Below are 27711 nucleotides of genomic sequence, written 5' to 3' on the forward strand. Positions count from 1 at the left end.
TAAAATCCAGAAACAGTAGATATCAAACGAGCCAAATGTTCCTGGACTGACTGCTCCAGCTTTTGTCTGTCAGATATTTAAGACAGGAGCTTACATGAGGCTACTTTGGTGTGCTATCTCTCTCTCTCTCTCTCTCTCTCTCAGAGACTCTCTGGGGGGGGGGGGGGGGCTGAGAGAGGGAGAGAGTTCTATCATATGATCATAAAGTCAATAATAGCATCATTGTGATATGGAGTGTATTCAATTAGAGCAACTCAGGTAGAGCAACCCGAATATTGTCACAGAAAACAAAATATACACTATCATCATGATATTAGAGTAATCCATCTAGAGCAACTCGAATATTGCCACCTGCAGGCAATGAATAGGGTACAGCCATGGATGTATTAATAGAAGGGTACAGCTGTCTATCCACATTGCTTCTAGACATGACGTAAATTACGTCATCATTGATCGCCCAGCGTTGTATGTCTGCTAGTTCCTGTGTATGCAGTGAGACCACTCACTTACCTTTTGTTTTGAAGATTTGCGAACAATCATGCCGAAGGTCGTGTCACGAAGTGTTGTGTGTTCAGACACCCGTGATCGCGAGGAATATGATGACGGAGAAAAACCTCTCCACGTTTATTACTGTCTCTGTGGCCAGATGGTGCTGGTACTGGGTGAGTAGCTAGCTAGCTAACGAACCCCTTAGCATAGCATTCTGTTTACGTCTGTTTTTGAGACCGCGTAACGTTAAGTTAGGTGATTATAAAAAGTAATTGTTTTTCTCCTATTCGTGAATTGTTGTACGTCACCTGTTGTATTTATTCACATCTGGATAAGTTACCTCGTTCACATCTGAACGTCTTTGTTACAGACTGTCAACTAGAGAAACTTCCCATGCGGCCTCGAGACAAAGCAAGAGTGATCGATGCAGGCAAACATGCCCACAAATTCTGTAATGTCGAGGATGACGAGAACGTTTACATCAAAAGGTACATTGAAGTATGCTATGCTCGCATCGGTGACCGAACGTGGTAACATATCAAATGGGTTGACAGGTTCGAAAGTTGACTGTGAGTTGGTAGGCTAATGCATCTTTTTCCGTTTTGCAGACCAGAGGGAATTGAAAGACAATATCGTAAGAAATGTGGAAAGTAAGTTCAACACCAAGTGTTTTTGGTGATAGTCGAATACATCCAGTGTTATTCTATAATTTTTCGTCCTTATCCAAAAACCTGTTCTAGGCTGACTTCATAGTAAAACGTATGTTTTAGGCTTAAAATCCTGGTTTTAATTTCGACATTTTTTTTTTTTTTTTTGCAGAAGTCATGTATTTTGGTCTTTTAGTATTTCACATGGCTTACTTTAGCCCCTAGCAGTTCCATCTCTGTCACTGACATTCATAACCTATGAATTATGCTTCCTCCTAGATGTGGAAATAATGCTCCACCTGAATACATCAAAGTTTAGGCTTATATTGATGACCATATATTCTGTATATAGGTGTGGCCTGCTCCTTTTCTACCAACATCAAATGAAGAACACCCCTGTCACATTCATCGTCGATGAAGCTGTTGTCAAATTTGGGCAAGGATTTGGGAATACCAGTGTCTACAGTCAAAAGCCAGAGGCTCCCAAAAAAGTCAGGGTATGCAACATAAAGTGTAGCGGAAGTCTTGTTATGTCACGGTTGGGCTTTGCTTGGTATTATTTAACACAATACAACTGATTACATTACAGCTGAATGGAAATTAATTCAGTCTTTGTGTTCTGTGTTGTTTTGCATTCTCAGGTGATGATGACGAAGAGGACCAAAGATATGGGAAAGTTCAGCTCTGTGACCGTCTCTACTATTGATGAGGAGGAAGAGGAAATTGAGGCGGTAAGCTTACGATATGTTCAAGCATTTATTTTCCAGGCTTTGTTGAATTAAGACATAAATAATGCATAATAACTTCAAGGATGATGAAGTAGCTCAAAACTCTGTTCAATGTCAGGGTAATGATTACAGTTACTACTATAATTTACCGTAGTAATTTTCCCATCCCTGAAGGGACTATTGTACTTAATTTTGCAGGTTTGACATGTAAACAGCGATAACGTCCTATTTTGTTTTGTCTCTGGTTTTCTACAGAGAGAGGTTGCTGACTCCTATGCCCAGAATGCTAAAGTGATAGAGAAACAGCTGGAGAGAAAGGGAATGAGCAAGAAGAGGCTTCAAGAGCTGGTAAGAAAATGTCTCAGTCACGAATGCCCACATACACCCTGCCTTCGATGACTATACTGTCTAGTGATGCTCAGGGGACTCCCTGACCATGCACATGAATATTGCATGCTGAACAGCCAACAGTGTACGACGTCATCCTTATAAATAGTTTCTACATGACTAACATGGCGGTACCTCACTTGCTTTGCTGTAGGGCTCCTAGCGCATAGGGGTTTAGGATTTGTTGCTACTGTCTAAGGTGGAGGACCTTTTTCTGTTTCTTTGCTTCTGTCTACAGGCAGAACTGGAGGCAAAGAAGGCCAAGATGAAAGGCACACTCATCGATAACCAGTTTAAGTAGAGGTATATGTGTGTCCAACCAGAGAGAACATTAAATGTCAAATTTTGCACATAATGTATTTTTTTCTATGATGAACATGTGGTTCATTTTGACCATTTTAGGGAGTTTTTTTTTCAGTTTATATACAGTATCCCTTGTTAGTATTTTCAGTTGATTGAACATGATTGAGCTTTTTTCTTCTTTTTTTTGGTCAACCGATTGAAGTGTCTTGGTAATGTGAGCATAGATGCTCAAACATTCTGTACATAAACTGGAGAAAGGATAAATAAAGTGTAACTATTAAGTTGCTGTTCAAACGTGTATAACTCTTTTGAATAATGTGTTGAAATAGTAAGATATGTATGACACGTGTGCCGTTATATGTGGTGTGCAGTAGCTCTCTTCTGGAGGCAAACCTTGATTTTCTGACTAGTATCTGAATCCCCGGGGTTCATACAAGCTCACAAGATATCTCCTTATTGATCAAATGTCAAGTGTATACTTTGAGAAAAAGATGAAGTTCACTGCACAAAGGCACTAGGTGTTGCACAACATTGTGAGTCATGCTGTGCACTTGCCATGTTGCATCATACATCCTGATGAGTGATTTGAGAGGCTTTCTGTGTTTGTCAGCAGGGGAGACAGCTAGCTAGCGGATCAGCCAGGTCTCGGAGACCGTTTGACGTATGCTGCATGCTCTGAGGTAGCCTCCGAAGTTTCAATGGCACTTTCATCCCCCTTTTTTTTTTTTCTTTACACATTTCCCTTTGTTAATTATCCTCACATTTCAGAGGACTTAATGTCCGTAACATAGTGTAAATCGCTCAAATAGGCCTGTGGCTTTGTGGCATAAGCAGATGGCATAACAGGAGAAGACCCATAATTTGTGTGATGGTGTCACCCATAATTTCTCTCCACTGTATCTAACACACATTAGTAAGCCTCAGTTGGCAACTGGGAGATATTGAATTGATCCTAATTAATTTTGAGCAACAATTATTCGACAAAGAGGACACAGCAGGCAGGTAGGTGTCTTATTAATGAGCACAAATGCCATATTCCCTCAACATGTTAATACAGAGAGAACTGTATACATTTTAAGAACCAACTCTGCGTGAGAGGAAACGGTCCTTCTAGAGCGACCATTGTTGTGAGAGGTTATCCTTATTCCAGCTGGGTAGGATGTAGACCATTTAAAAAAGAAATGAGCTACAGCTCAGAGGAAACCACTCAGGAACAGGTAATGAGAGCTGCGCTGGCCTCCTGTGTCACAGTCTAAAATGCCTCATAGGGATCCGTCTAAATTGCAACACTGAACATGTATTATTTATCAGTGTTTATGCATTCATCCATTCTCTGGATTTGATAAGTCCTTCAGACGTATAATTATGTGGCTGGCTGGGCTAGACACCTTAATTCAAAAGGAAGGCACTTACTGTAGGTAGTTTAATGATGAATGGAGTCTGAAAGAAGACTTAATGGCTTAATCTTTAGTGGTTGTGAATCCTTCACATTAAGAGCTTGTGAGTAACAATACAGTTCTACGTTTATTATAAAGAAGTTATTCAGGGCTTCCTGAAGGTTACTCAACACTTGGTGATTCAGAAGAATATTTTAAAAATCCGCAATTACTGTACATGTCAGGACAACTTTGCTTCTACAGTAACTTACATAATTATGAGGGTCCTCAAGGCTGAGCATGTCTGTTATAGATTCCCAAAGTTTATTAATTTTATGTAAGACCATGAGAAATTCAAAGAACATCTTTGATTATTTTGTTTTGTAGCGGAAGTGTTATGTGACAGCCTAGAATAGCTATGACTACATTTGGCTAACATGTAGCCTACATATGACAAATAAACCACTTGAACTTAAAGGAGTCCAATTACCCACTCGGTGAGCTCCTTGTCTTTGAAATTGAGAGTTTAACATGTTTTTGGAATGATTTTTCACAGTGCCCACCCACATCCATTGTATGACCAAAACGGTGGTAGAACAATTATCAGACTTTCTCAAAAGTGCTAGTTTTGTCAACTTTTTGTTCTGAACCATTGTATATGATCATAAGTAACCTTAAAACAGGGCTAAACATGATTTTTCCCTTTACTACTCCTTTAACCCCAAGCAGAATATGTGTTGCTTGAGCTGGTTTCTGCAGTGACATACAGTAGCCTATGTGTACAGTAGGCTATACTGAATCCTGGAATTGGGTGTCCTCTGGTGCTGTATGGAAATAGCCTATAGTGTTTTTCCCTGTAGAAGTCAGCAACATGTAGACACGTATTTGTCATGCATCCACTTAAGATATTATTCTGCTTTTAGATACGACTTATAACATTATACAACTGCAGTATAAATATAAGCAAAAAGGTTGGCACAAACGTTTGAGAAATTCTCAGACAATTGGAGGTCATACAAGCTTACAAGACATTTCCTTATTGATCAAATGGCATGTGTTATTATGGCCACTGGGGCTCTAACAGTATAATTTGAGGAAAGGATAAAGTTCACTGCACACAGGCACTGCACAACATTACGAGTTGTGATAGTGCTATTGCCCACACTTGTCACGTTGCATCATACAACCTGATGGATTGAGAGGCTTTTTGTGTTGGTTGACGTAGAGAGTGTAGAACGGAATCCTCAGTCCAGGGGCTTGGGTGCCCTCTGGTGGCGCATGGGAGTATAGCGTTCTTTCCCAGCAGCATGAAGGTACCGGAGCTGTAGGCACACGTGTTTGACTGGGAGTTCGATTATTATCATAGCCTATGCATCTGCTTACGACATTATTCCACATTTAGATATACGACTTACATTATACAACGATATCAGCAAGCAGGTGGTCATGTAACAGACCTCTGAGAAACTCAGACAATTCCCTTTTCAACATCTTGAAACGTACAAAAGGATTGAGATGTGTGCTCACCTTTCTTTGTTGGTTATGTTGAACTAACCTGCTTTTGAGGCTTGGCTGTGATGCAGGGTTGTCACACAATAGCATGTTAGCCAGCCTACCATAACGCTGTCACGGGCCATCAGTGCAACTTGACAAAACAATCCAAGCTGATGAGCCTTTGTTTTAGATTTGAAACAAAACAGTTCTTCCTAAATGTAGGAAGAAGAGTAGGCTACACGTTTCTGCTTCCATTTTCCAGTCCTGAAATGTTTATAGGTTTCTGATTATTCTATGATCAGAATATTGCTACTTTGCTCTTCCACATGATGGCAGCATTAAGTCAGATTTGTGGTTCAACAAGGGGAACTGATGGTGAAAGAAATTGGCGTCATTGTCCGGTGGGCATGGGATATCATCACTGAGGGAATCAATTGAAAAATATAAAGCTTTCATGGAGTCTAAAATTAAAAATATATTATTGAAAACATATTTGCAAAAAAACAAAAAAATCACTGAACAACAGTGAACAGTGTCGTCAATCTTAAATGGCAGGGACATTTTTTTTCTTCAGGATTGGATGCAATCAAGACCTAGCAGGGAGTCCAATTACCATTACGTACCCAAAGTTGGCATGCCTGGAAATTTCAAAACTCACGTTAGTTATAAACAACATTTAAGCTGGAGTATTCCCTAATTAGTCTGATTACTAGAGAAAAAAACAGCAAGGTAATTAAATGTAGGCCAATGTTTCTCAACTCTTTGTATAAACATGTAAGGAGGAAACTGGATTCTTCGGAACTCTCAATTTAATTTGAAGAGCAAATTATATATTGTAACAAGGTTTTGTCCGGCTTTTATGACACTGATGATCAGGCAATGTACATAGTTATGGTACATCCTGTCTAATGGTAATAACTCTGGCTACCTAAATCATTAAAGCTTAGATTGCCTTTATTGGGCACAATGCCAACATTTGTTTTTCTGTGGTCAGCCACATAAAACACAATCACATTGCAATCCCAATAACTTAAACTTGATCTTCTGACATTCTTCCCTATATCCATGATCTCATTGGAGGTATTCTATCCATTCAGCATTACAGGAAATAGTCGTGTCATCTGTCATAGGAGACTTCATATTACCAATCATTGATACTGAGTTACGGAGAGTAAAACAACATCAGACCAACAGCCATGGCATCATTAAGATGCAGCACAGATCAGCAAAGCACATTTAGGTAAGGTTACATGTCCCAGGCATAACCTAGAGATTGAATATCAGACAAGTTCAGTAGGGACTGATGAACTCTGTAGCTATAGGAAATGATCGCATGCAATGCATTATTCACGTGCAGTGATTTGGTTGTAACTCTAGACCATGGAGGTGCCATGGAACCATGGGATCATGGATTTCTAGCATGTCAGGAAACAGCACTGTGCATTTCATTGGTCATGGTACCGTATCTTGTACATATGACAAATAAAGATCTGTGATTTTTGAACACTGGGACTGAGAGCAACTAGCCTACATGAGCTTTGTTCTGATTGGTGACCTTGGGGTTGCAGATCTCTGCATCGGAATGAAAAGACAGGAACATGGGGTGGAGGAGGAGGGGGGGGGGGATTTTTAATTGTGCCCTGTGCAGATAGAAGCCCATGTTTGTGAGAACAGAAGGGCACCCGTCTGCCCAATTCAAATGGCTATTTCTGATTTAGTGGCGCCATCCTGCTCAGAGCACATCTCAATCAAGCGAGAAAGGCACCTTGTTGTGATACACAATTAATCCTCTCATTATCAGGCCTTTCCCACCAAGAGGCCTGGCATTATGATCTGATTACAGAGCAGTGGGAGGGGGATCACATGCTCTGTTGTTTCACTGGGAGGGTGAATCCCAGGTCCCTGTCAGGTTCACACTGTCATACTACCAATACAGAGTGGCTTTGGAAATGGACAGATACAGATAGTGATGGGCACTAAGAATGTACAGTATGGTATTGATGAGTTCATGATGACCCTTAGTTAGAAAAAACAGCAAACAAAAAATTACTTACGGAGTGATACCATTTTTAAATAATTTTCTGATGTTGGCTGTTTCCCATAGGAATGCTATTACAACACATGGCTGGATTTGACTGTTCCTTACTGTTTATACATTTCACACACCTGAAAATTCAGTTCTTCGGTTTTACATTTATCTGTCATTGGAAGTTGCAATTTATATTTGATTGTAAACCCAGCAACTTCTGTGATCTCAAAAAATGACCTTACTTTGAATTAGAAAATTTAAGTAAGCAAACATACGTTTCGGAAATAACAGCACTGAAAATATTTGTCTTATACACTAAATGTAATAATGTAAACCAGCTCTATTGCTTTGATTATATTTTACATGAAAAATGTAAAGTACTTTTAAAAGAAGAATTACTAAAAGTATGGTATCTAGTTTGCTTATTATTGTTACCACATCTGGCTCATTGGGTCCCTGTGAAACGTTTACTGATTTTGGTTCAAATAAGTTCAAATGGCTTTCAATAAAATTGTTTTCAAGTGAAGTCTACACATCTTGACTCTGCAGTATCCAATGTATAAAGTATGGGACCGTACAGTAATGGGATCCCTGAAACATTGATTGCACATGTATTACATTGATTTTGTATTGACTGATACTGATACATGTTGCCAGTTTGTAGAGTGAACTCTCTCTCTCTCTCTCTGCATGTGTTGTGCATATATTCTAAAAAAATACAAGGGTGCTATATAGAATCATAAAAAATAGAAAAAAAGGAAAAAAATCCATATATATAGTACAGTACACGGTAGTACTGTAACTCCATAACTGGAAACTCACTTCAGAACTGGGAACATGGTGAGAAAAAGTTTGCTAGTGATGATATGGCAAACTGATCTTTATGCATTAGCATTTCATAATTGCAGTGGTCGACCAGCCCGTCTAAAATGGGGCCATATTTTATATCTAGACTATAAAAATACTATTCACCTATTGTTTATAAGTTGACAAATATGACTGTTATGAGCGTTAACAGAGTGTGCCACTGTCACAGTCTGGAGCAGGAGACTGTATGCTCCAGCATATATAACAGTATATCTGTTAGCCAACTTCAAGACGAATAAAACACATGATGTTATGCAACAATGAAGGCGAGGGCATTGCTGCAGGTCAATAAAAGCAATGTCGATGAATGTCAGCTGCAACTTGAAATTTCACTACCACATGGTCGGAAAGAATGGAATAAGGACAGGATAGTCTAAATGGCAACCAGAGCAATTTCCTAGCAGGGTTTGAGGATAGGGCCCTGTCTTAATAAAGAGTGAAAACATGGCACAACTTCGTTATGATGGATAATATTATGTTCTTTTACGTGTCGAGAGAAAGATTTTATATCTGTTTCATGGTGGTTTTCTTTCCCTAAAAAAGGGTCTTTGTCTCTTTAAGAGCTCAACTAGGTCGCTAGCAGAGCTTGCATTCCCACTGTCTCAGAGGAGCTGATATGATTGGTGCTGATGAGGTCCATTTCACATAACTTAGTTCATGTGGGCGCAATGTCAGGAAGCATCACTTCCACGTGAATGCTCTTCAATGAAGAGCACAAAAGGCTGCCCCTTGGATTTAACCAAAAACGTGCATGTCTATTTACTTTCAAAATAAAGACTTTGCTTGTGCAAGAATCCTGAGTTGCTGGAGAATGGTTTTCTATAGCCTCACTATCACTGGGGGTAGAAAAGTTAGCCTATTCAAAACATCAACTTTGTTCAAGGTGATTCAATATCATAAACTAATAGCTTTGAAGAACAAGTGCACAGTAAACATGTTGTGTCCCCCACCGATGATGCATGTTTTTATAAGGTAATGAAGGAGTGGAAACATTATCTTTTCTTCAGAATAGGTATATATGAAATGTTTTAAGTGTAATTCATTTTATAGTATTGTAACAACCCTCTATAAATCTTGTTAACAGCTCTGCTAAGGGAGCTATCGGTCTCTTAGTGTTGCTGTTAGCGAGCCAGGTTTGGAACCTGGAAGTCGTTGGTTTGATCCCCGCTCGGGGTGAGATCTCCAATCCCCACGCCCTTTCGCTACAGGATTGAACTCCCAGAGCTCTAAACTGTGTGTGTCGAAGGACCCCATACTCTAATACTCTATCTCTGATCCATACCACATGATCGAACTACCTAAGAGTCATCTGTCTGATCAATATTGTGAATTATAACAACTATAACTAATGATAATTGTTAGGAGTGGGAAAGGATCAACACAGACCTCAGTAAAATCTTGGTGCAACTGAGGGGAACTACAGTGAGGAAGCTGGAGAGGCTGGGAGATCTGATCTACAGCTCTACCGAGCCGAACGCTTTGGAGTTACAGAGAACAAGAATGTAGCATCAATCCAAACTAAATCCAGGAGACGGAGTGACTGGTTAAGGAGAAAAGGCAGCTGAAGAAGTGTTGGAGGAAAGCCTCAGAGAAGGAGGAGAAGGAGGAGGGAATAGACCAGCAGCAGGCAGAAATCAAGAACTGGCTTTCAGCATGGAGGAGAGCTGAGAACCTGAGAAAGAGGTGCAGGAAGAAGGAACAGAGCAGGTCAAGCTTCTTCAAAGACCCTTTCAAGTTTGTAAAGCGTCTGTTCACGAAGAAGAAAAGTGGCAAACTCGTAACATCAAAGAAAGAGCTCGAAGCCCATGGGAAAAACCCACACCAATCACCCTTCCACCTGACATGCCACCAATACATGCCCCAGAACACCAGCTGGGTGTTAGCCCTCCTAAATGGAGTGAAGTGGAGAGAATGGTACGCCGGGCAAGAGCCTCATCATCAGCCTCGTTGTGGGGCCGCTGTGGCTCAGTGGCAGAGTGGGTTGTCTAATGATCATAGGGTCGGTAGTTCGAATCCCGCCTCCTGCTGTTGAATTGATGTTGAATTGATGTTGAAGTGTCCTTGGGCAAGACACTGAACCCCAAATTGCTCCCAATGAGCAGGCTAGCACCTTGCATGCTAGCTGCCGCCATTGGTGTGTGTGTGTGTGAATGGGTGAATGAGAGGCCATTGTAAAGTACTAATAATAAAAGCACTATATAAGTGCAGTCCATTACCATTTATTTACCATCATCCACGCCTAACGGGGCCTGACGGGGTCTCATATCGGCTCTACATGAATGCATCAAATGTCCTACATTTTCTGTGGAGACTGAAGAAGGTTGTGGCAGAAACAAGCAATACCAACAGCCTTGCTGAGGACAAGAGGCATCCTAATCCCAAAAGAAAAGGACGCTACCGACATCAGCCTGCTTCCCCAAATCAGCCTCCTGAACAGTAAACAGTGAAGGCATCTCTTTCAGCGTTTTGGCTCACAGGCTGTCTGTCTACCTTGAAAGGAACCACTTTATCAACACGTTGGTGCAGAAAGCAGGGATTCCAGGCTTTTCTGGGTGTTTGGAGCACGCAAGCGTGATATGGAATCAAATCCAAGCCGCTAAAAGGGATGGAAGAGATCTCCATCTCTCCATTCTGGACCTCGCCAATGCTTTTGACTCGTTCATTACAACCTTCTTTGGATGGTGTTCAACTTCTTCAGTGTCCCCGAGGCTATCACTGCCCTTTTAAAAACCTACTTCCAGGACCAAGGCCGCTTTAATGCAAGGGCTTACCTGGGCTGCAGCCTATGAGATCAGGGGACTTATCACAAAGCCCCCAAAAAATGATCACTTGATATTCATTGGCTATGACTGACAATTGGTTTACAAGTGACCCACGTGGCCACAAGTACCAGACACAACATAACCGCCTATCAAAATGTAGAGTACTTTTGTCATGTGACGTTGGAGACGTGCTTGTGAGCAACAGTGTGCAGCCAGCTAGACGCAAGGAAGGCTAATGTCCTCAAAATGTCCCAGAAAAATAAGTTTGAGAGTGAGAAACGATAACTCTTGCGGGAAAAAAGAGCCGTGAGAATGAGTTGTTAAAAATGCCGAAGATAACAGGGTTCTTTAAACGAACCCCACCAACTAGCCTACTAACGCTAGCTCAGGGGGAGAGCTAACGTTAGCGTCGCCAGAATCGCCACCGTTGGCGTTAGAGCAGTCCGAGCAGTCCAGGCCTAACGTAGCCTAGCTATGAGAAGGAACGGTCACCTAGCTCAGGAGGAGAGCTAGCCTCGCCGCCGCCACCACCAGAGCAGCCCGGGCCCTAGAATTCCGAGGATATATCGGACTCGGAGGAGCCAACTAGTTCGCGGAAAAAGCCGACAGGAGTGCACGAAGGGGAAGGGCAGGCAGGGTCAGTAACCTCACACTGATGTCCATTGAGCATGACATTCTTCATGAGTTGGACTTTAAGGACATAATCAAAGCCTTTTCCACCAAGAAGACCAGACGAAGGGACTTCTGAAAGGTAAGACGATGCTGTATAGCTTTCCACTAGCCTATGTTGCAGGCTTAGGTTTAAACCAGAAATTATGTTGAACATTGTTTTTAATAAGGACGTAACTGATAATAGGCCTAACCTAGATTTGTGTTAACATATTGATTAATCTAGCCTACATATTATCATAAACGGCATTTAATACAGTTCTCCATGGTGCTGTCCACAGTGCTGAATCGCCGTGTCGTCCAGACAGATTTTATTTGGTAAACTAATAATGTGGAATCCAAGTTTCATGGATAATCTGATGCACCATCCGTCGCTGTAAGAGTGTGGTTATTAACAGTGATTAGACCGACTTTAGTGTTTATGCTCAAGTAGGCCTAAGTGATTTGGTCATAAGTTAAATATTGTAGTGGTTACTGGCTCAGAGAGGGACAAGACACCATTGTATATCACGACAGAGCTCGGGGAGGAAAGGGGACATCTGAAGTAGATGGACAATGGGGGCTAGATGATGCATGTTTAGCAAGAAAAATAAGTGTTGTGTGCTGTTTGAAATTTGACAGCAGGTCTCGTAGTCTTCCTTCGGTTTGACACTTTGAGAATAAAGCTGTTATTCAAAAAAAAAAAAAATCACTCCCCAAATTTCACAGGGGGGAGGGAGCGTATAAAATCTCTCAACCCCAGGGCCTAGAGGGGGGCTAAAACATCCCTGTCCAGGACGTACAGCAATGCTTGACGACAGCAGACTACCCCACAGCATGGCAACGGTTGGAAATAGGCATCATGGCGACCTGGCCTGCGGCTTCCTCCCATCAGGGCGCACATGGATGACATGACCACATTCACCACAACCATGGCATGCACCATGCGACTCCTGAGAAACCATGGCATGCACCATGCGACTCCTGAGAAAGCTGCAGGAGAACATTGGCCTTGGAGAGAACAAACCATCCTGGTACAAGGCAACTCCGTCTCAGCGATGAGATTTCATGGTCAAGGAGGTGCGCTGGCAAGAGCAGGCAGCAAGGTGTGCAAAGACTGTTTCACAAGCAGAGCGATGCAAGTAGCAAGGACAGCGAATGAGATGGGAAGGACTTGTGGAAGATGGAAGCATTTCGAACCAGCTTCATTATACAGTACGAGCCACGTATGATGTCCTGTCATCTCCGAAGACCCAACTTGCCCCCTCTGTCCATCTCCAGCAAACTTGACTTATCTTGGCTGCAAGATAAGTCTTTCACAAGGCCTTTACACCTGGCAGCATAACCAGGTACTGAAGTGCCTAGCAGCTACGCTGGAGAGCAGACGGATATCAGACGGAAAATTAACTTTTTGGCTCACGGTGAGTCATCTGCGAAGGGGACTGTAGATGAAAAAATCTACCGGCCAAGTATTTTTCAGATAGCCTTCCGAGATCTAGTCGCCAATTGGAAATTTTACCTGCATTTGGCCAGTGGAAGGTGTTAATTTTCAGCCCTGCTGTCATCCCATCTTGCATCTGCAAGACAGTTTTTGTGTGAAGGGACTAGGGATGTAACGGTATGAACATTTCATACCACGATTATAGTGACCAAAATTACAGCGGTTAACAATATTATCACAGTATTTTTTTGGAATATGCTGTAAATGTTCAATAAGTACTGATAGAAAGTTTGGAATCATTTCAACAACTTTTATAAAAAAAAAAAAAAAAAAACATAGGGAAAGCCAGGCCTCTCAACGGTTGAAAGGGCATCATGTCCTTTGCTATGTAATATGGAAGGCCTTGGCATTTTTGGATGTGGGTGCGTAAGTATATCATTTCCTCTGAAGTCGAAACTGGGAGTGACGTCGGACTATATGTCTATGGTAACCTATTTACTGTGGTTATTCAAAGCACGGTAATCGAACACGGTTTTAATGATAATTTATTTTAAAACGATAATACTAATCGTCAGGAATATTCATCGTGGTTTACCGTGAAACCGGTAACTGTTTCATCCCTTGAAGGTACAAAGCTACCCAAGGCCTGTACTTCAAAACCAGAGGCCGGTCAGCTGGGAGCAGCACGGTACTGGAAGTTACTGGAAGACCTGGAACAGAGCTGAGATCACCATGACAAACCTCAGACCAGACCTTGTGCTTTGGTCCACCTCATTTCTCTCAGTCTACATCATAGAGCTGACAGTGCCCTGGGAGAACGGAAGAGGCTTCAAGTCCAGCTGAAACGGACATTTGAGATCATCTAACTTCTGTAGTTAGACGTATTTCCGACTCAAACAGGCTATAGGGGCCTGTAAGGTTTAGAGGAATTTGACTGGAATGTTGACAAGTTGGTGGGTTATAACAACATAGCGTTGAGTGATGGGTGGATGTCGTGAGATTATTGGTTGACCTTGCTCTGGAATTGCTGACGTAAGCACTCGGGAGATTTTGTTTTTCAGGAAGAAAAAAATCATATTATTTGATATAAGATTACAATGAAACGGAAATTTGGAAAAATATTTGGCATAATATTGTTGAATAGGTACACACAATGACCAAGGATGTCACCCCCCCCCCCCCCCCCCCAAAAAGTACTTTTTTTTTTCATTGCGTCTTTAAGTACACTGAGCTGGCAGCCAAGGCTGAACAACATGGCTGGAAAGCTAAGGTTTGCCCAGTGGAAGCAGGCTGCTGAAGGACATGGGAATCCGATGCCAGGCCCAACATCTAGCTTTCAAAGCTCTCTCCTGTGCTGCAGAAAGGGCAAGCCGGTGGCTCTGGAGCAAGAGGAGAGACAACACCTGGACTCCGAAGTAACATCAAGGATGAGATGACCTCAAGGGGGCTGACCGCATCAGTGAAACTCTGAGGAAGGAGGGAGTCCACTTGAAAACCCTGCGATGTCATCATTGTCCCCACTCACAACAACAAGCTCTCAAGGTATGTGCAAACAAGGGATTGTACTCTATCACCTTGTCCTTTTCAGAACTGTACCTACGATGCACCTCATCTCGATACTAACCTACAGTATGACAATCCTACCATTTAGAACAAGCACCAAAAGAACTTCTAAACACCTCAAGCTCTGAACTCTCGTATGTACAAAGCAAACTGTACTTGACAATGAACTGTGGCAAGCAAGGTGCCACAGTGAAACTGCCCTTCCCTACCCATGATGCATGTCGTCTGCATGTAACTTACAGTTGTTGAATGTGTAAGTGGAGTGGGCTTTTCTAGTTTAGATTTATTTGTTTGTTCTAAAACAAGCATTTATTTGAAAGTCATTAGTGAATTAAAATATCAGTCATTAAAATAGTTAATATAAAAATAACGGCATTTTAACTTTCTGTAGGACAAAAAGTATGTAAACCACAATGTAAAAAAAAAAGTGAAAAGAGGCCATGCAATAAGATGATATGATATACTGTAGTGTTTATTTTGTCTATGCCTCTCTGCTGTCTGCATAGTGTTACTGCACCACAGTGGATCTGATCAATAGACAGGGAAGAACATACTGAGATCAGGTCTCCTTTACAGATGTGCCCTGCTTACAAACAACATATAGACTACAGTAATACAGTAGCAGAGTACAGAAAAGTACTGTACAAGAACAGTGACAGCGTGTCGACAACAATGACGATGTACAAATGTACTTAACAATACAGTAGCAGTATGAAAAATACAAATATAGTGACAAGGTACAAGAGGACATGCAATGCGAAAAGCAGCTAGGGGATATTTCATCTCAGACAAAGATATGCACTATGCAACTTGTAAAACTTGTTCAAGTGACATTTCAAGAGGAGGTACTACAGCCAAGGATTTTAACACTTCAAATCTAACTGGCCATTTGAAAAGCAGGCATAATTTCTTTGTTTCCCTGGCACAAAAGGGGGAATAAAAATAAAATAAACATCGGCCATTGGCCGATTGTTATTTTAAACATCGGCCCAGAATTTTGCAATCGGTGCATCCCTAGTTCTAACCACGCGTTTGATTGTCATGGCAACCGTCAACCAAGCGCCTACTCTAACTAGCAAGAATTAGCAATGAAACCGGGTCAAAGCATTTCGTCATATTTTGCTGCGAGATTTTGGAGGATGCCCAAAACGCCAGAGGTCCGTCACCAAAGCAGACTCTTCTGCTAGTGCTAAACATCGGTAAGTGACAGGATTAATATTTTATTATAATACAATTATTGTTGTGGGTGACAAGCGGCCAATTGTCAGCATGTATTGCTTTTGTTTTGCTATTCTCATCCTCGATATTAGGCGATAGCCAAGTCAGTGCAGCACATTGTCGCGGCCACCAATTTAGCCTCTTTTTCACGAGACCAATACCAATTTATATTTTATCTTGTGTTCCAGATTTTCTTTTCAGCCTTCCGGCCTGGCCTACCAGTGAAAGTGTGCGTGATTGTGGATCAAGATGGATCTATGCTGAATGTTAGCCTACAGATTTGTCGGGATAGATGGCTGGTGTTCAAATTTGCTTTCAAGGCACAGGCCTACTGTAACAGTGATTTGATGTAGCCTATAATGCACATACCTTTAACTAGCCTATGCATATCACTTTTTTTTAATGAGGTCTAAAAGTGTATGATGAGGACGGGATAGCTCTACATTCATAGCAGTGTGATCAATAACCTAACATCGTATGGTTTGTCCTTTCTTTTAGCACTTTGTTGGGTGTATATATAAGAATACAATAAGAGCATACAGTCGTTTCCTTTGTTCTGATATTTACATTTGTTCAATTTCTGGACATTAAATTTTATTTAAAAATGTCCCCCCCTCTGTTTTTTTTTTTTTTTTTTACAAATCGCACCCTGCACATATGTAATCACACACACATGCCCTAACGTACACAGGTCGATCTAAAGTCCCCACTGCTAGTACCCGATCCGTACTGGCTGCCCCACCCATCATTGTAAAAAAACAGCTGTGGAAATAGGACAGATATCAAACAGTCTGAATGTCTTTCTAACATACAGTAGCACCTGGGCTGGCGCACATGTGCAGAACAGATCAGGCAGCTGATATGGATCTGGTACCGACACCCCCACTTCGACGTTGCTGGGTAGGGGACAACTAACTACAGTAGGCCTAACAACCGTACAGAGTCAATTAACTAATGCATAGACTATGATGAACAGTGGCAGTGTCCGACCAGTGTCCGACCAAGCGCATTGTGCATTCAGTTCCGCAGCTATTACATTAGGTATTAGAATTTCTGGTATTAGAATTTCCCAACGTTCGGTACTCGTTGTAGGTCAAATGTGTCTCTTGTGTCCTCGAGAGGATATGCGCCTAGTTGACTGCACATTTGTTTAGTCTCCTTCTTTTTTTTCTTTTTTTTTACTATTTATAATGTGTAAAATCAGATCAGATTCTTTATTCGTGACACGTAGTGTACAGTAAAATGTTGCTCGTATTTCATTGTAGAACTGCGCACAGCCCATGGCTCAGCCCCTCTGCCTCTCTTTCCCTCGCACACACACGCTGGCCTCGTCTGTAAACAGCCACTCCTACGCTCCTCTCCGTGCACTCACATGTCGAAGACAGCTGAGTAGAATCAATCCGGAGTAGCCCCACACAAATGGTTAGTGATATCATGAGCACCTCTGCACAAATTTGTCCAAAACTGATGCAGTTAGTTCTGATAAGTTAGTATGTTAACACAATACTGTCAATCACATAGAGTTAAGTTAGCAAGCATGTTATATTAGCTAGCCAGCCAGCTAATTAGCGCAGCTGGCATGCATTGACCAACATGTAGTTATCTCAACTAAACACTACTGAACTGTGCATCTTGCTAGTTATGGTAGCCAACGTCAGGAAGCTCAGACATTCGCTACAGTAACAACAATGCAGCTCATCCCCCATTAGCAGTGTGAGGTGGGTGCTTCAGTGACCATGCACAGTAGCTAATGTGAATCAAGTTTAAGGACGCAGCATGATGAGACAGAAAAATCCCATAGTTAAGATCAGTGATGGAAATGTGGCATTAGAATGTGTCAGTAGCCACCACATTTGGCCTTTTATGGCCACATTCTTTTCAGATTTGGTGTCATTTTGAATGAGCTATTGATGTGTCATCACTAATGAACAGTGAGTAGAGTAGACACCTTGTTCCCAACACAAGAGGGAGAGATGGGGAGAGGCACAGGCAAGTGACTGTAGATGTTTACAAAAGCTCATAATGACTTCAAAACCCAGGTACTGTACATAGCCTACTGAACAGTGATTTTTGAGTACCGTTAAACCCCTAGTATCGAGTATCAAATTAGTATCGTTTTAGTTTCAAGTATCATTTCAGTATCGAGGAGTGTGATATTAAATTTGGTATTTGTATCCTAGTCAAAAATTTGGTATTGTGACAACACTAGTGGTTAGATTATAATAGTGCACACTGCCTGAGTCTTTTTGGGTGAGTATATGTGTACTTCTACCACCTCTGGGGACAATTAAGACTTCGCAAGATGTGTGATTAAACTCAAGTAAGTAGCTCCCCTCCAAAGTCTCCAAATCCCCCCCATCTGAGTAACATAGGGGGGACTTCCCCCCCAGTTTGAAAAATGAATTTTAAGCAATGTGAACTAGTAGTGTTATAATCATAACACAGTGAATAATTTGTTGTGTAAGTACCGTATGTGGCAACAAAAAAAGTATTTTCAACAAATCCATTAGGTTTTTAAACTACAACCTGGTTGTCTCAAGAGGTTGAGTCGTTTACATTGTATAATGTATGGCATTCTATGGACATATTATATGACCATGACATGTTGAGAGTGAATCCTGATGTTTCTCTCTACAGCATCAGCAGAGTAAATGTATTTTCTTTCGGCATCCCTCCCTGGAGTACTGCTTGATACATCTGTTAAACAATTGAGAAACAAAGCATGCAGAAGACAAGCATTCCATTTCATTTCAGAGGCATTTCATGGCACTGAGAATCAACAACAGATAGCCAGACAATAATGGGGGCATCTACACTCTGAAAAAGGTGCTATAGTATGAGGTATCATTTATAACAATAGAAGAGTAATTAAGTACTGTAAGTAGCCTTGAGAACCAATGGTGGAACTCACCGTGGAAGCTACATACAGTGTGCGGACATTCTCATTCATTTTTGTCGAGCACCTGTAGCACTTTGTTTGATGTGTGTGCATTCCTCTGCTGCTATCTCGAGCCTAGTGGCCCATAGGGCAGGAGCTTATCTTCTGATTCCTTAGCGTGAGGCAGCTTGATGTACAAGTACACCCCCTGGACATGACGCTAGTACTGTATGTTGCAGGACGCCCAATTCAACCCTTGATGCTGAGTGCCAAGAAGGGAGGCATTGGACACCATTTTTTATACAGTAGTCTTTGGTTTGACTCGGCCGGGGATCGAACCTCCAACCACCCACTCTCAGGGAAGACACTCTAACCACAAGGTCACTGGACTTAAGAACAATAGGTTCTGAAAAAAGGTTTCATAAAGAACCCTAAGGGTCCATAAATAACCATTCTCAGCTCCAGATTCCAGCTCCAGTGCTCTTTGGAACCCTGAAGAGGGTTCTACAGCATACTGTATAGTAGAACCTTACCGACCTGAAAAGGGTTCTACTGTACATACTGGACAGTATGTATATTTTTTACTGAATATTCAGTCTTGGGACTTAAAAATTCCATGTCCTGACAGCAGTTTGAATGTTCTACGAAGTACATGCCTATAGCCGCTATAGTCAACTATCAATTGAAACAAGCATTGTTTTAATTTTAGGACTGTTGCAGAAATCATACACTTTAGCGGTCATGCCTTTGTATTGCATAGTCACCACCTATGGCTCCATTGAATAATCCAGGGAGGCCAATAGAGAGACAGCGGCTTTTGACGCCAAGCAGAAAGTCAAGAGGATGGAGGGGAAGACTAATGGCTCCTTTATGGATTAACATAACACGATATGGCAAAATATGACCTCTAATAATCACACATTAAATTCACCTTTCACAGGGAGGCCCAAGAGCATTAGGCTACAGGAGAACTGACTTCTGCCCAAGACTAACTAGTGGAAACAAAATATAAATTTGTCTTTGTTGGAACTTTGTAGCTACTTTTCCACAAGTTGCGGTTTTCCTGATAGAAAAAGCATGGGCACACTGTACATGCGCTAATAGGATAAATGCTAAATATGAAAGATCTTAGTCATTTCAATTATCTTATTACAGCATATGTTACTCTTGATCCCATCAAATCAGTCAATGCTTTACACTGTTTGGGAAGATGGAATGGATATTAACGATAAAGGCTATAAAGACCCATTACCCATTGCAGTACAGCTGTGACTGGCCCAGATGGTTTCTGAAAAGAAATTCAGCCAGTGAGGGACTACTACATTATACAGTGATGTTAAGAAGATTAGCTGTTGAGCCCTGTTTGTTGTTTTTTTATTCAGTCATATTCTCTGGTGTTATTCTGTAGACCCCAACAATGGAGGTGCTAGAGGTGCATTATTCCCCCTCGCCATCGAACCAACCTTCAAAAAGTTTTTTTAGTTCCTCCCCTCAGGCGTAGATTGAACTTTATGATAAATGGGTGCCATAATTTCTCCTTGTACCTTTTTTTTTCCTTTTCAAATGCATTCCATGGGTAGACATGCAGCCTGTGTGACCTCAGCAGAGGAACCACATCTGCTCATTGCACTTTACACTTGGTAGAGCATGCTCAGAGAGGAGCCCTCTCCCCCTGCTCTGACCCACAACCCTTTTATGTCTCATTCAGACTCCCTCAGGTCTGTCAACAGGACAGGGGTCCCTGGCATGGCCATGTCTGCAGCGTCATGCTTAGCACCAGTGAGGTCTTACAGGGAGCAGACAGAGGAGACATCTAATTCCATTATTGTTTTTCTACGCTCCAACGTCCGTGAAAAACAATGGAGATAGGGGTACGAACGTTCACACATGTTTTTGTGTGTACATCTTTTTCTCTGTCTCCCTCAATGAGAGATGGCCCGCTCACTCAAGATTAGGACAAGGGTTCACTGGCATGACCCTCTTTATATTTCTGTTGACTTCATATTTTGTATCCACAAATGATACAATATGTGCTAAAGGGAAAGAGAAAAAATAACTTTAATTGAGAGTGAGGTTCAGAAGTCAGCACTCAGCTGAGCTTGTTTGTTTTTCCTTTTCCTTCCCTTTCCTTTTTGTGTTCAGTTTCCTTCGTTTTCAGGGACATCGAAACAGGATACCGTTTTTTTTCTCTTTTCACCGGTTTCAGTCTTCTTCTAATCATACTTCCTAGTTTAAGTTGTATAAAAGGAAGGCCCTTTCGAGAGGACGAGCCGCAACCCTAATGAATACCGCCTGGCGTTTCTTTATCTGTTTGGCAATATACGTTTCAGAGTCGTGTTTTAATTTGTATTGAATAAACAATATGGGATTGTATATGCAATAACGCTATAATTATACCCGCGGGTTGTGTTTCCTCAAAGGAAATTAAGCGGGCATGGCATCCTAAATCCCAAAATGCAATGGAAATTACTTCCAGATTTCTCTGCGTCTCAGGGTTCATGGGCTAGGACCACGCTGAACAGTTTTCACAAAGGCTTCCCATCACCCTCAGCAGATTTATTCTAACCTTTCAGAGGGGCACTGAAAGGTTGCATGGAAAAACTGTAAAAACAGAACACCATACTGCCATCAATTTGCATACTCGGAGTAAAAATGGTTCTGTGGATTTCACAGATGTAGCTGACCCTATCAGCCTATAAGCACGTCAAGGCGTGGCAGCTTTCTCAGGATTGTGAACTCCCATGTTAGTCTTGGCATGTGTGTGATGACCACAGCGAATGGGGTTTTCTCTGCCCAGGAGTTCAGAACATATTTAGTGGTTTGCTCAGCTATCTTCATTCCTCCCACTTCAATCTCTTTTATAAACTGTAGACATATAAAGTCACCATCATATTGTACTATGCTGTTGAATTTAATGTTATTAAGTGATTATAGAATACTGTTTCAAAATAGAAAGTAAGTTGCAGTTTGATGTAGGCCTAAAGTTCCTTGGTTTCCACAATCATCAAGTCACAGAGAAAATATTTTGAGGGCTCACTGTTGCCTTAGCCAAGTGTGTGAACGGACAGATAATATGCATGCAACAGTATGAATATTATGCTTCAAAATATTTCACATTCATAGATGTATCTACTTGTATCTACAACAATCACATATTGGTTTAATTAATGGTTGTTTTCAGTACAGTTAAGGGTTTGCTTGAAATAATTTTTAGTCAGGGTTTTAATGTATTCTTTTTATTCAATGTAATCTTAATATTCTAGTCTATTGTTTCATTACTATGCAGTCTATTTTGTGTCTTTGTGGCCTTGATTTGCTCATCTGAACTAACTAAACCTCACGCAGGGAGAACACATTGTCCTAGAAAAGGAAATATTGTTCTGTTACTGACAAAAGTGAAGCTCGTGTCTAGGGAAACTGATCAGGTCTGGTATGTGCAGACTATTTATGGTTGGCTATATTTTGTACTTTCTGTCAGTTACTGTTCTTGCCTCATCTGTTGTGGACACATCTCATCACAAGGGGGAGATGTGGTCATACCATGGAGCTTCAGCTCTGATGTACTGTACAGGATTTCTATGGGCCTCTGTGCCTGTAAAGGCCTTATACAAATCATCATAGATACAGTACATACTCATTCGGAACCATTTTCTGGTGAAATAGCCAATTTTCTTTACTTAATTTGATAACCATCACTTATTTCTGTCAAGGGTAGCTGTAATATACGTCATAATTTGACATTTTAGGGTATGTGAAAAACGATTTCTCTCTCTCTCTCTCTCTCTCTCTCTCTCTCTCTCTCTTTTTCTCTCTTACACAAAATTCTGACCTTTAAGAGGTTATTCTGTATGTGGAGAATAATGTGTGAGTAGAAGGTCCAGCAATTACACCACAGGTGAAGGTGTCTCAGATCATTTGCATGTAAAAGAACGATATTCATACGGAGAGCTATCAAGAGAGAATGTGGGTGTCCTTATCAGCATTCATGGCTATTAGTATGTTAATAGAGATGACTCATTAATGAGCATTATCATTTTTCTCTATTGTATTGACTGTAAAGAGTAGGAGGACATGGGGCTATTCGAGTTGAAGTGGTTTAGGTTGTCTTACTCTGTGAGTAATGCTGAAGAAATATTGAGTGATCTGGGCTACTGACTGAAATGGATGTTTTATGGATGCTCAAATCTATATTTTCTTTATGTTATGATGATCACACTAGCCATCATATCAGATCAGCCTTCACGTTGACCACTGCAAGGTCATGATATGTGCACATCACTTTGATAGATGAATCAATTCTGTCAACTGAGATGCTACCGGTCAAAAAGGAAACATGAGTAAGCTCTTATAGAGGCATTGTCCACATACTGTACAGCACAGTAGCGGGTCCCAGCTATTGCCACAAACTATTGGTGAGATGTTATCTTGAGAGATGAATACCTACTTTGTGCTGTAGACGTAAATCTGAGGTGGTAGAAGACTTTTACAGGAATAACTCAGCCTCAAGCCCTCCAGATTTATCACGGACATGGTGTGATGGCTTTTACAAAGGTGTTTCATGCAAAGCTCCTGTCACATCTTCCTGAATGCACATTTCGAGCTGTCAGCTTAAGGAGGTGTTGGGTTTTCAGCAGGGGCAAAGTAACCTGTGACCTGTCAAAAGGGTCAGCTGCACATCTCTCCTGTAAATAAGGCATGCTGGGCTGACATCAGACATGGATTTTCTATTCATCACGCTTAAGATCTTTAGATGTTTTCAGATAAAGATAGCTACTTTATCTGAAAGGCTTATTCTAAGAATGATAATTTAAGAATTATTCTAAGAATGTTTGTGTGACACTCATACTGCAGCTAAACAGAGTTTCACTTAAGGGGATTATTATTATTATTATTATTATTATTACTATTAGAGTGTAGGTCTTTAGGCTCCTGGTAAAGTTAATCATACTGTAGCACACCTTTGCATCACAACATTTTAATGGTCAACTGTAATTAAATTGGCTGTAGACAACAAAGGCACATTAAGCCTTTGATTTTCCCCCTTAATAATTCTGCCAATGTCAGTCTTTAGTTTAGGAAGGATATTTGTACATTAATTTACATATTCAGCTAATTGATAAAACGGCTTATGAAAGCATGTTTTAGTACCATCATGAGAGGAGGTTTCATTTACTAAATGAGGTATTTTTGCTTGTTTATCATAACAGGATTAGTGCTGAATGTGCCGGTAAGACCATTAGGGAATACCTCTGACTTGGAAAGGCCTTGTGCTTCAGCTGTCCTCTGTAAGAAGTAATATCATTTCTAACCAACACAATATACCATTTATTTCAATTGAATTGTTATAGGATATCTATAATTTGTTCTATATTGCTCAGCTAAAATTCCACTATAATGCTTTCCATTATCTGTACTCACTCTAGGTCATCATAACATTATATTGATCTCTGATAACCTTCCATTAACTTTAACAGCAGCAGATCAAAATTGAGAGCCATCGCATGGCCATGCATTTCATTATCAGCTTTAAACGCACCATAGCCCCTAAGAGAGGAGAAGCCACTCAGCCAGAATCATGATGCTGCGTTCCAAACTTCAATTTCCTAGACACAGACACGGATGATGTGTGCACTTAAGTCTATGCAATCACATTGTATATCTAGCCTTCACAGCTAAACTCTAAAACTCCACTCTGTGACAAAACTCTTCTGTGACAAAACTATGAGAATTGGTGGTCTTCATATTAGATGCTTTTAATGCATCGTTTCTTAATGTGTACAAGACCACTGAGATTTGTGCATGTTTTCTTGTCGGCTCATACAGGGCTGGCTCTAGGTGAGGGAGCGCCCTAGCCGGGAGTCAAATCGGGGCCCCCTTAGCGGGCGCGGCTGTAGACTTAGCAGGCCCTGGTAGCATCGTAGCTTTGTTCCCAGTCCTGGTCCTGAGAGAGGAACAGTGAGGAGGAAGTCCGGTCTCATCAGGGCGGTTTCAGGCAGAATCATCATCATCAGGCAGCCAATTCTAGACCAGTAGTAGACTTACAGCACGCCAGCATTTGTCTCAGTTAAGATCTCTGACATTGCGCGTGCCTAAGTCATCATCAGTTAAGATGTCCCTGTGGTAACAACCAACACAAGCGCAACTGCATATGCACCTCCCCTGCAAATGAGTCAGAATTAGTCATGCAACTCTTACATTCCAAACTAAAATATTGTTTTATACAGTACAGTATATCACCATGGCGCCCTAGAAGCATTGACGCTGATGAGAACCCATACTCATAATTATTATTAAAAATATTTCTTTTGTGTTCCTTATTATGTAATTCCTGAGCAGATGCAGTTCTGTTCTAGAATCCTTGATTGCGACCATGCACGGGGCATCTTTGATGTGGTGTTTAAACAGTAACTTTGACTGCACATGTCATTACCAGTTGAATAGGCTGCTAACACTTCCATATATGCATCTTTTATAACAGAAATTGTATCCATCTGGCACCCACTGAATTATTGAAAACATTAAAGGCACATGCAGTGTAATTAGCCAATGATCTAATCAAAACAATCCCCCACTGTAACAGTACCAGAACAGCTTCTTAAAATTTCAGCCAATTGCCATTAATTAAGTGTATATATGGAACTATTTTACTATGTAGACATGTATTAACTAAATGAATGCGTTTCTTAACAGTTCAGTACATTGTATGTGTTTTCCAAGGAGGTGCATTGTGTCTTATAAAACAATGCTGGGCAATGGGGCAGGGTGGGGCTTCGGAGGGTGTAACAAGCACTGACCTTTGAACTATTTCTGGTACAGTACAGTATGTGCAACCATGGGACTAAACTGACCCATATTCAGTCAGTCAGTGTGGTCTGCAACACCAGCCAAAATAACCCAATGACTGTAGGAAAGACCACATCAGTAAAGTTTCAAAAACATATTTTATTTCCAGAAACAGACCGGTAAATTGACCATGGTGTAAGAATGGATGACCTCTAATTGCTTACACTGTAACCTTAAACCTGATAGGCAGCAGACAACGCTGTCACCATTTTTCGCTCTAGTTCTACAGTTGTCATTGAAATCTGGGGAAATATCTTTCATACGCGTTTAAAAGAAAACAAGTGTGCCGTGAACCTGTCATCCCCCACCAATGATGCATGTCCAGGGCATTGAAAATGAGACCTTGGTCTCAATGGGTTCCCTGGGATAAATAAAGGTGAAATAAAATATAATAAAAATGTTGTCAGCATGTACAGTTACTGAATGTGTAAGTGGAGTGGGCTTTTCTTGTTTTGATTTATCTATAGATCCAGCATATAGGTCCATCATATTTTTTGTTTGGTCTAAAATATATCAATTTACTCAAAAGTAAGTAGTGAATTAAAATTAAATTAAATTTTTCATAGACCTTCTGATGCACACACTTGGACACATCGTCAGGGTTGTATCCTGGAGTGGTCTCGCAACAGATACCCTGTTCCAGGCGATATGACCGAGGTTGATCAGACCTCGGCCTGTGTCCAAATGGCTTTTCAGACAGCCATCTAGATGCTCTCTCTGCCATTTCGTAGTTGATGGCTCCTCTCTTGCTTGACCCCACAATGCCCAGGGTTCTGTAGGCCTTGCTGAGGGAATGACTTTGCCCTCATCCCCTCTTGCGCCTCCTCCATCCTCTCCTCCAGAGGCACAGCCAACTCCAGTAAAATGAGCTGTCTTGCGGCCTCAGAGACCAAAATGATGTCTGCTCTTAACGAGGACTGGATGATGTGTGATGGAATTTTCAGCTGCCTCTCCAGGTCGACTGTCATCACCCAGTCTCGTGCCGTGGAAAGCAAACCAGCAGAGCAGCTCTCCTGTCTCTCAGCCACGCCTCCTTGACAAACATGATGGGCTTGGCTGTAGCGGGGGCGTATCAGTGATTAAAATAGTTAATATACAAGGAACGTAAAGTGATTTGAGCTTTCTGTAGGACAAAGAATATGACCCCAAAAAAAGAAAGAAAAAAGTTTTATTTTTATTTTTTTAAAAGTCGCACAGAAATGAAAAAAGCATTCTGTCCCATTTTGGTTCACATAATTGGTCATAGTGTTCACCTATTCAACGATGTATGCCAAAAAAATTACAAAATTCTACTTTTGTTGTAATCTTATATCAAAGTATATAATTTCTTACTTCCTGGAAAATGGTAGGTCACGTGCAATTACGACACCAGGTACCTTAGATTTTACGACATCCACCCTGTCAATCAAAACGTCAACTACTCTGCAGTCTCAAGTGTTGAATATCCCGCCCGCTCGATAACGTTCCAATGAAATTCATCTAAACGTATGTCCCGCCCTTGCAGCCCATTTCAGGCGGAAATAAAGTACGGAAGCAAGATGTTCTCCATTGTCCAAGATGTTCTTCATTGTGTATCTTTAAAGAAAGAAAAAAAGGCCATACAATAAGATGGTAAGGTAATCTACTGTTCATTACTGGAGAGTAATATCTTTGATCACGTGTGTGATTGTCTGTTAGTCTGTTTGTTAGTAAGCAGGATTATACAAAAACTACCAGACAATTTAGCATTGCATGAGCAAAGAAAGAACCCATTAAATTTAGGATGCGAATTGCGGGGCGGATCCATGAATTAAAACAAAAATTTGAGCAAATCCAACTCCCCATGTGGGGGCGCTAAAGACACAGGGTTTGGACGGGGTGTGCGGGGGAGAGCCTGGAGTGCACCGAACCGATTTAGGATCAAGAGCGAAAAATTTCCCCCATTCATTGGGAGGGGAGGGCCATACAAATCGATTTTCAATCAAAATAAAATGTTGTTTTTGTTTCTTCAGCTTTTCGGAATTCAGCAAGCTGTTTTGTATGACCCAGTATAAGCTGT

The 27711-nt window shown here is 41.2% G+C and overlaps 1 protein-coding gene across 1 annotated transcript; it reads left to right on the forward strand.

The window, feature by feature from the left end:
• Window positions 1-477: 477 nt before the first annotated feature.
• On the forward strand, window positions 478-2743 carry steep1 (STING1 ER exit protein 1). The gene is made up of 7 exons (XM_084449417.1): window positions 478-662; window positions 860-977; window positions 1098-1139; window positions 1489-1633; window positions 1778-1867; window positions 2120-2212; window positions 2490-2743. The coding sequence occupies exons 1-7, from the start codon at window positions 539-541 to the stop codon at window positions 2550-2552; spliced, it is 675 nt and encodes a 224-aa protein (XP_084305543.1). The 5' UTR covers window positions 478-538; the 3' UTR covers window positions 2553-2743.
• Window positions 2744-27711: the final 24968 nt, after the last annotated feature.

This window comes from Borostomias antarcticus, assembly GCF_949987555.1.
Source record: "Borostomias antarcticus genome assembly, chromosome: 15".
NCBI classification, from domain to species: Eukaryota; Metazoa; Chordata; class Actinopteri; order Stomiiformes; family Stomiidae; genus Borostomias; species Borostomias antarcticus.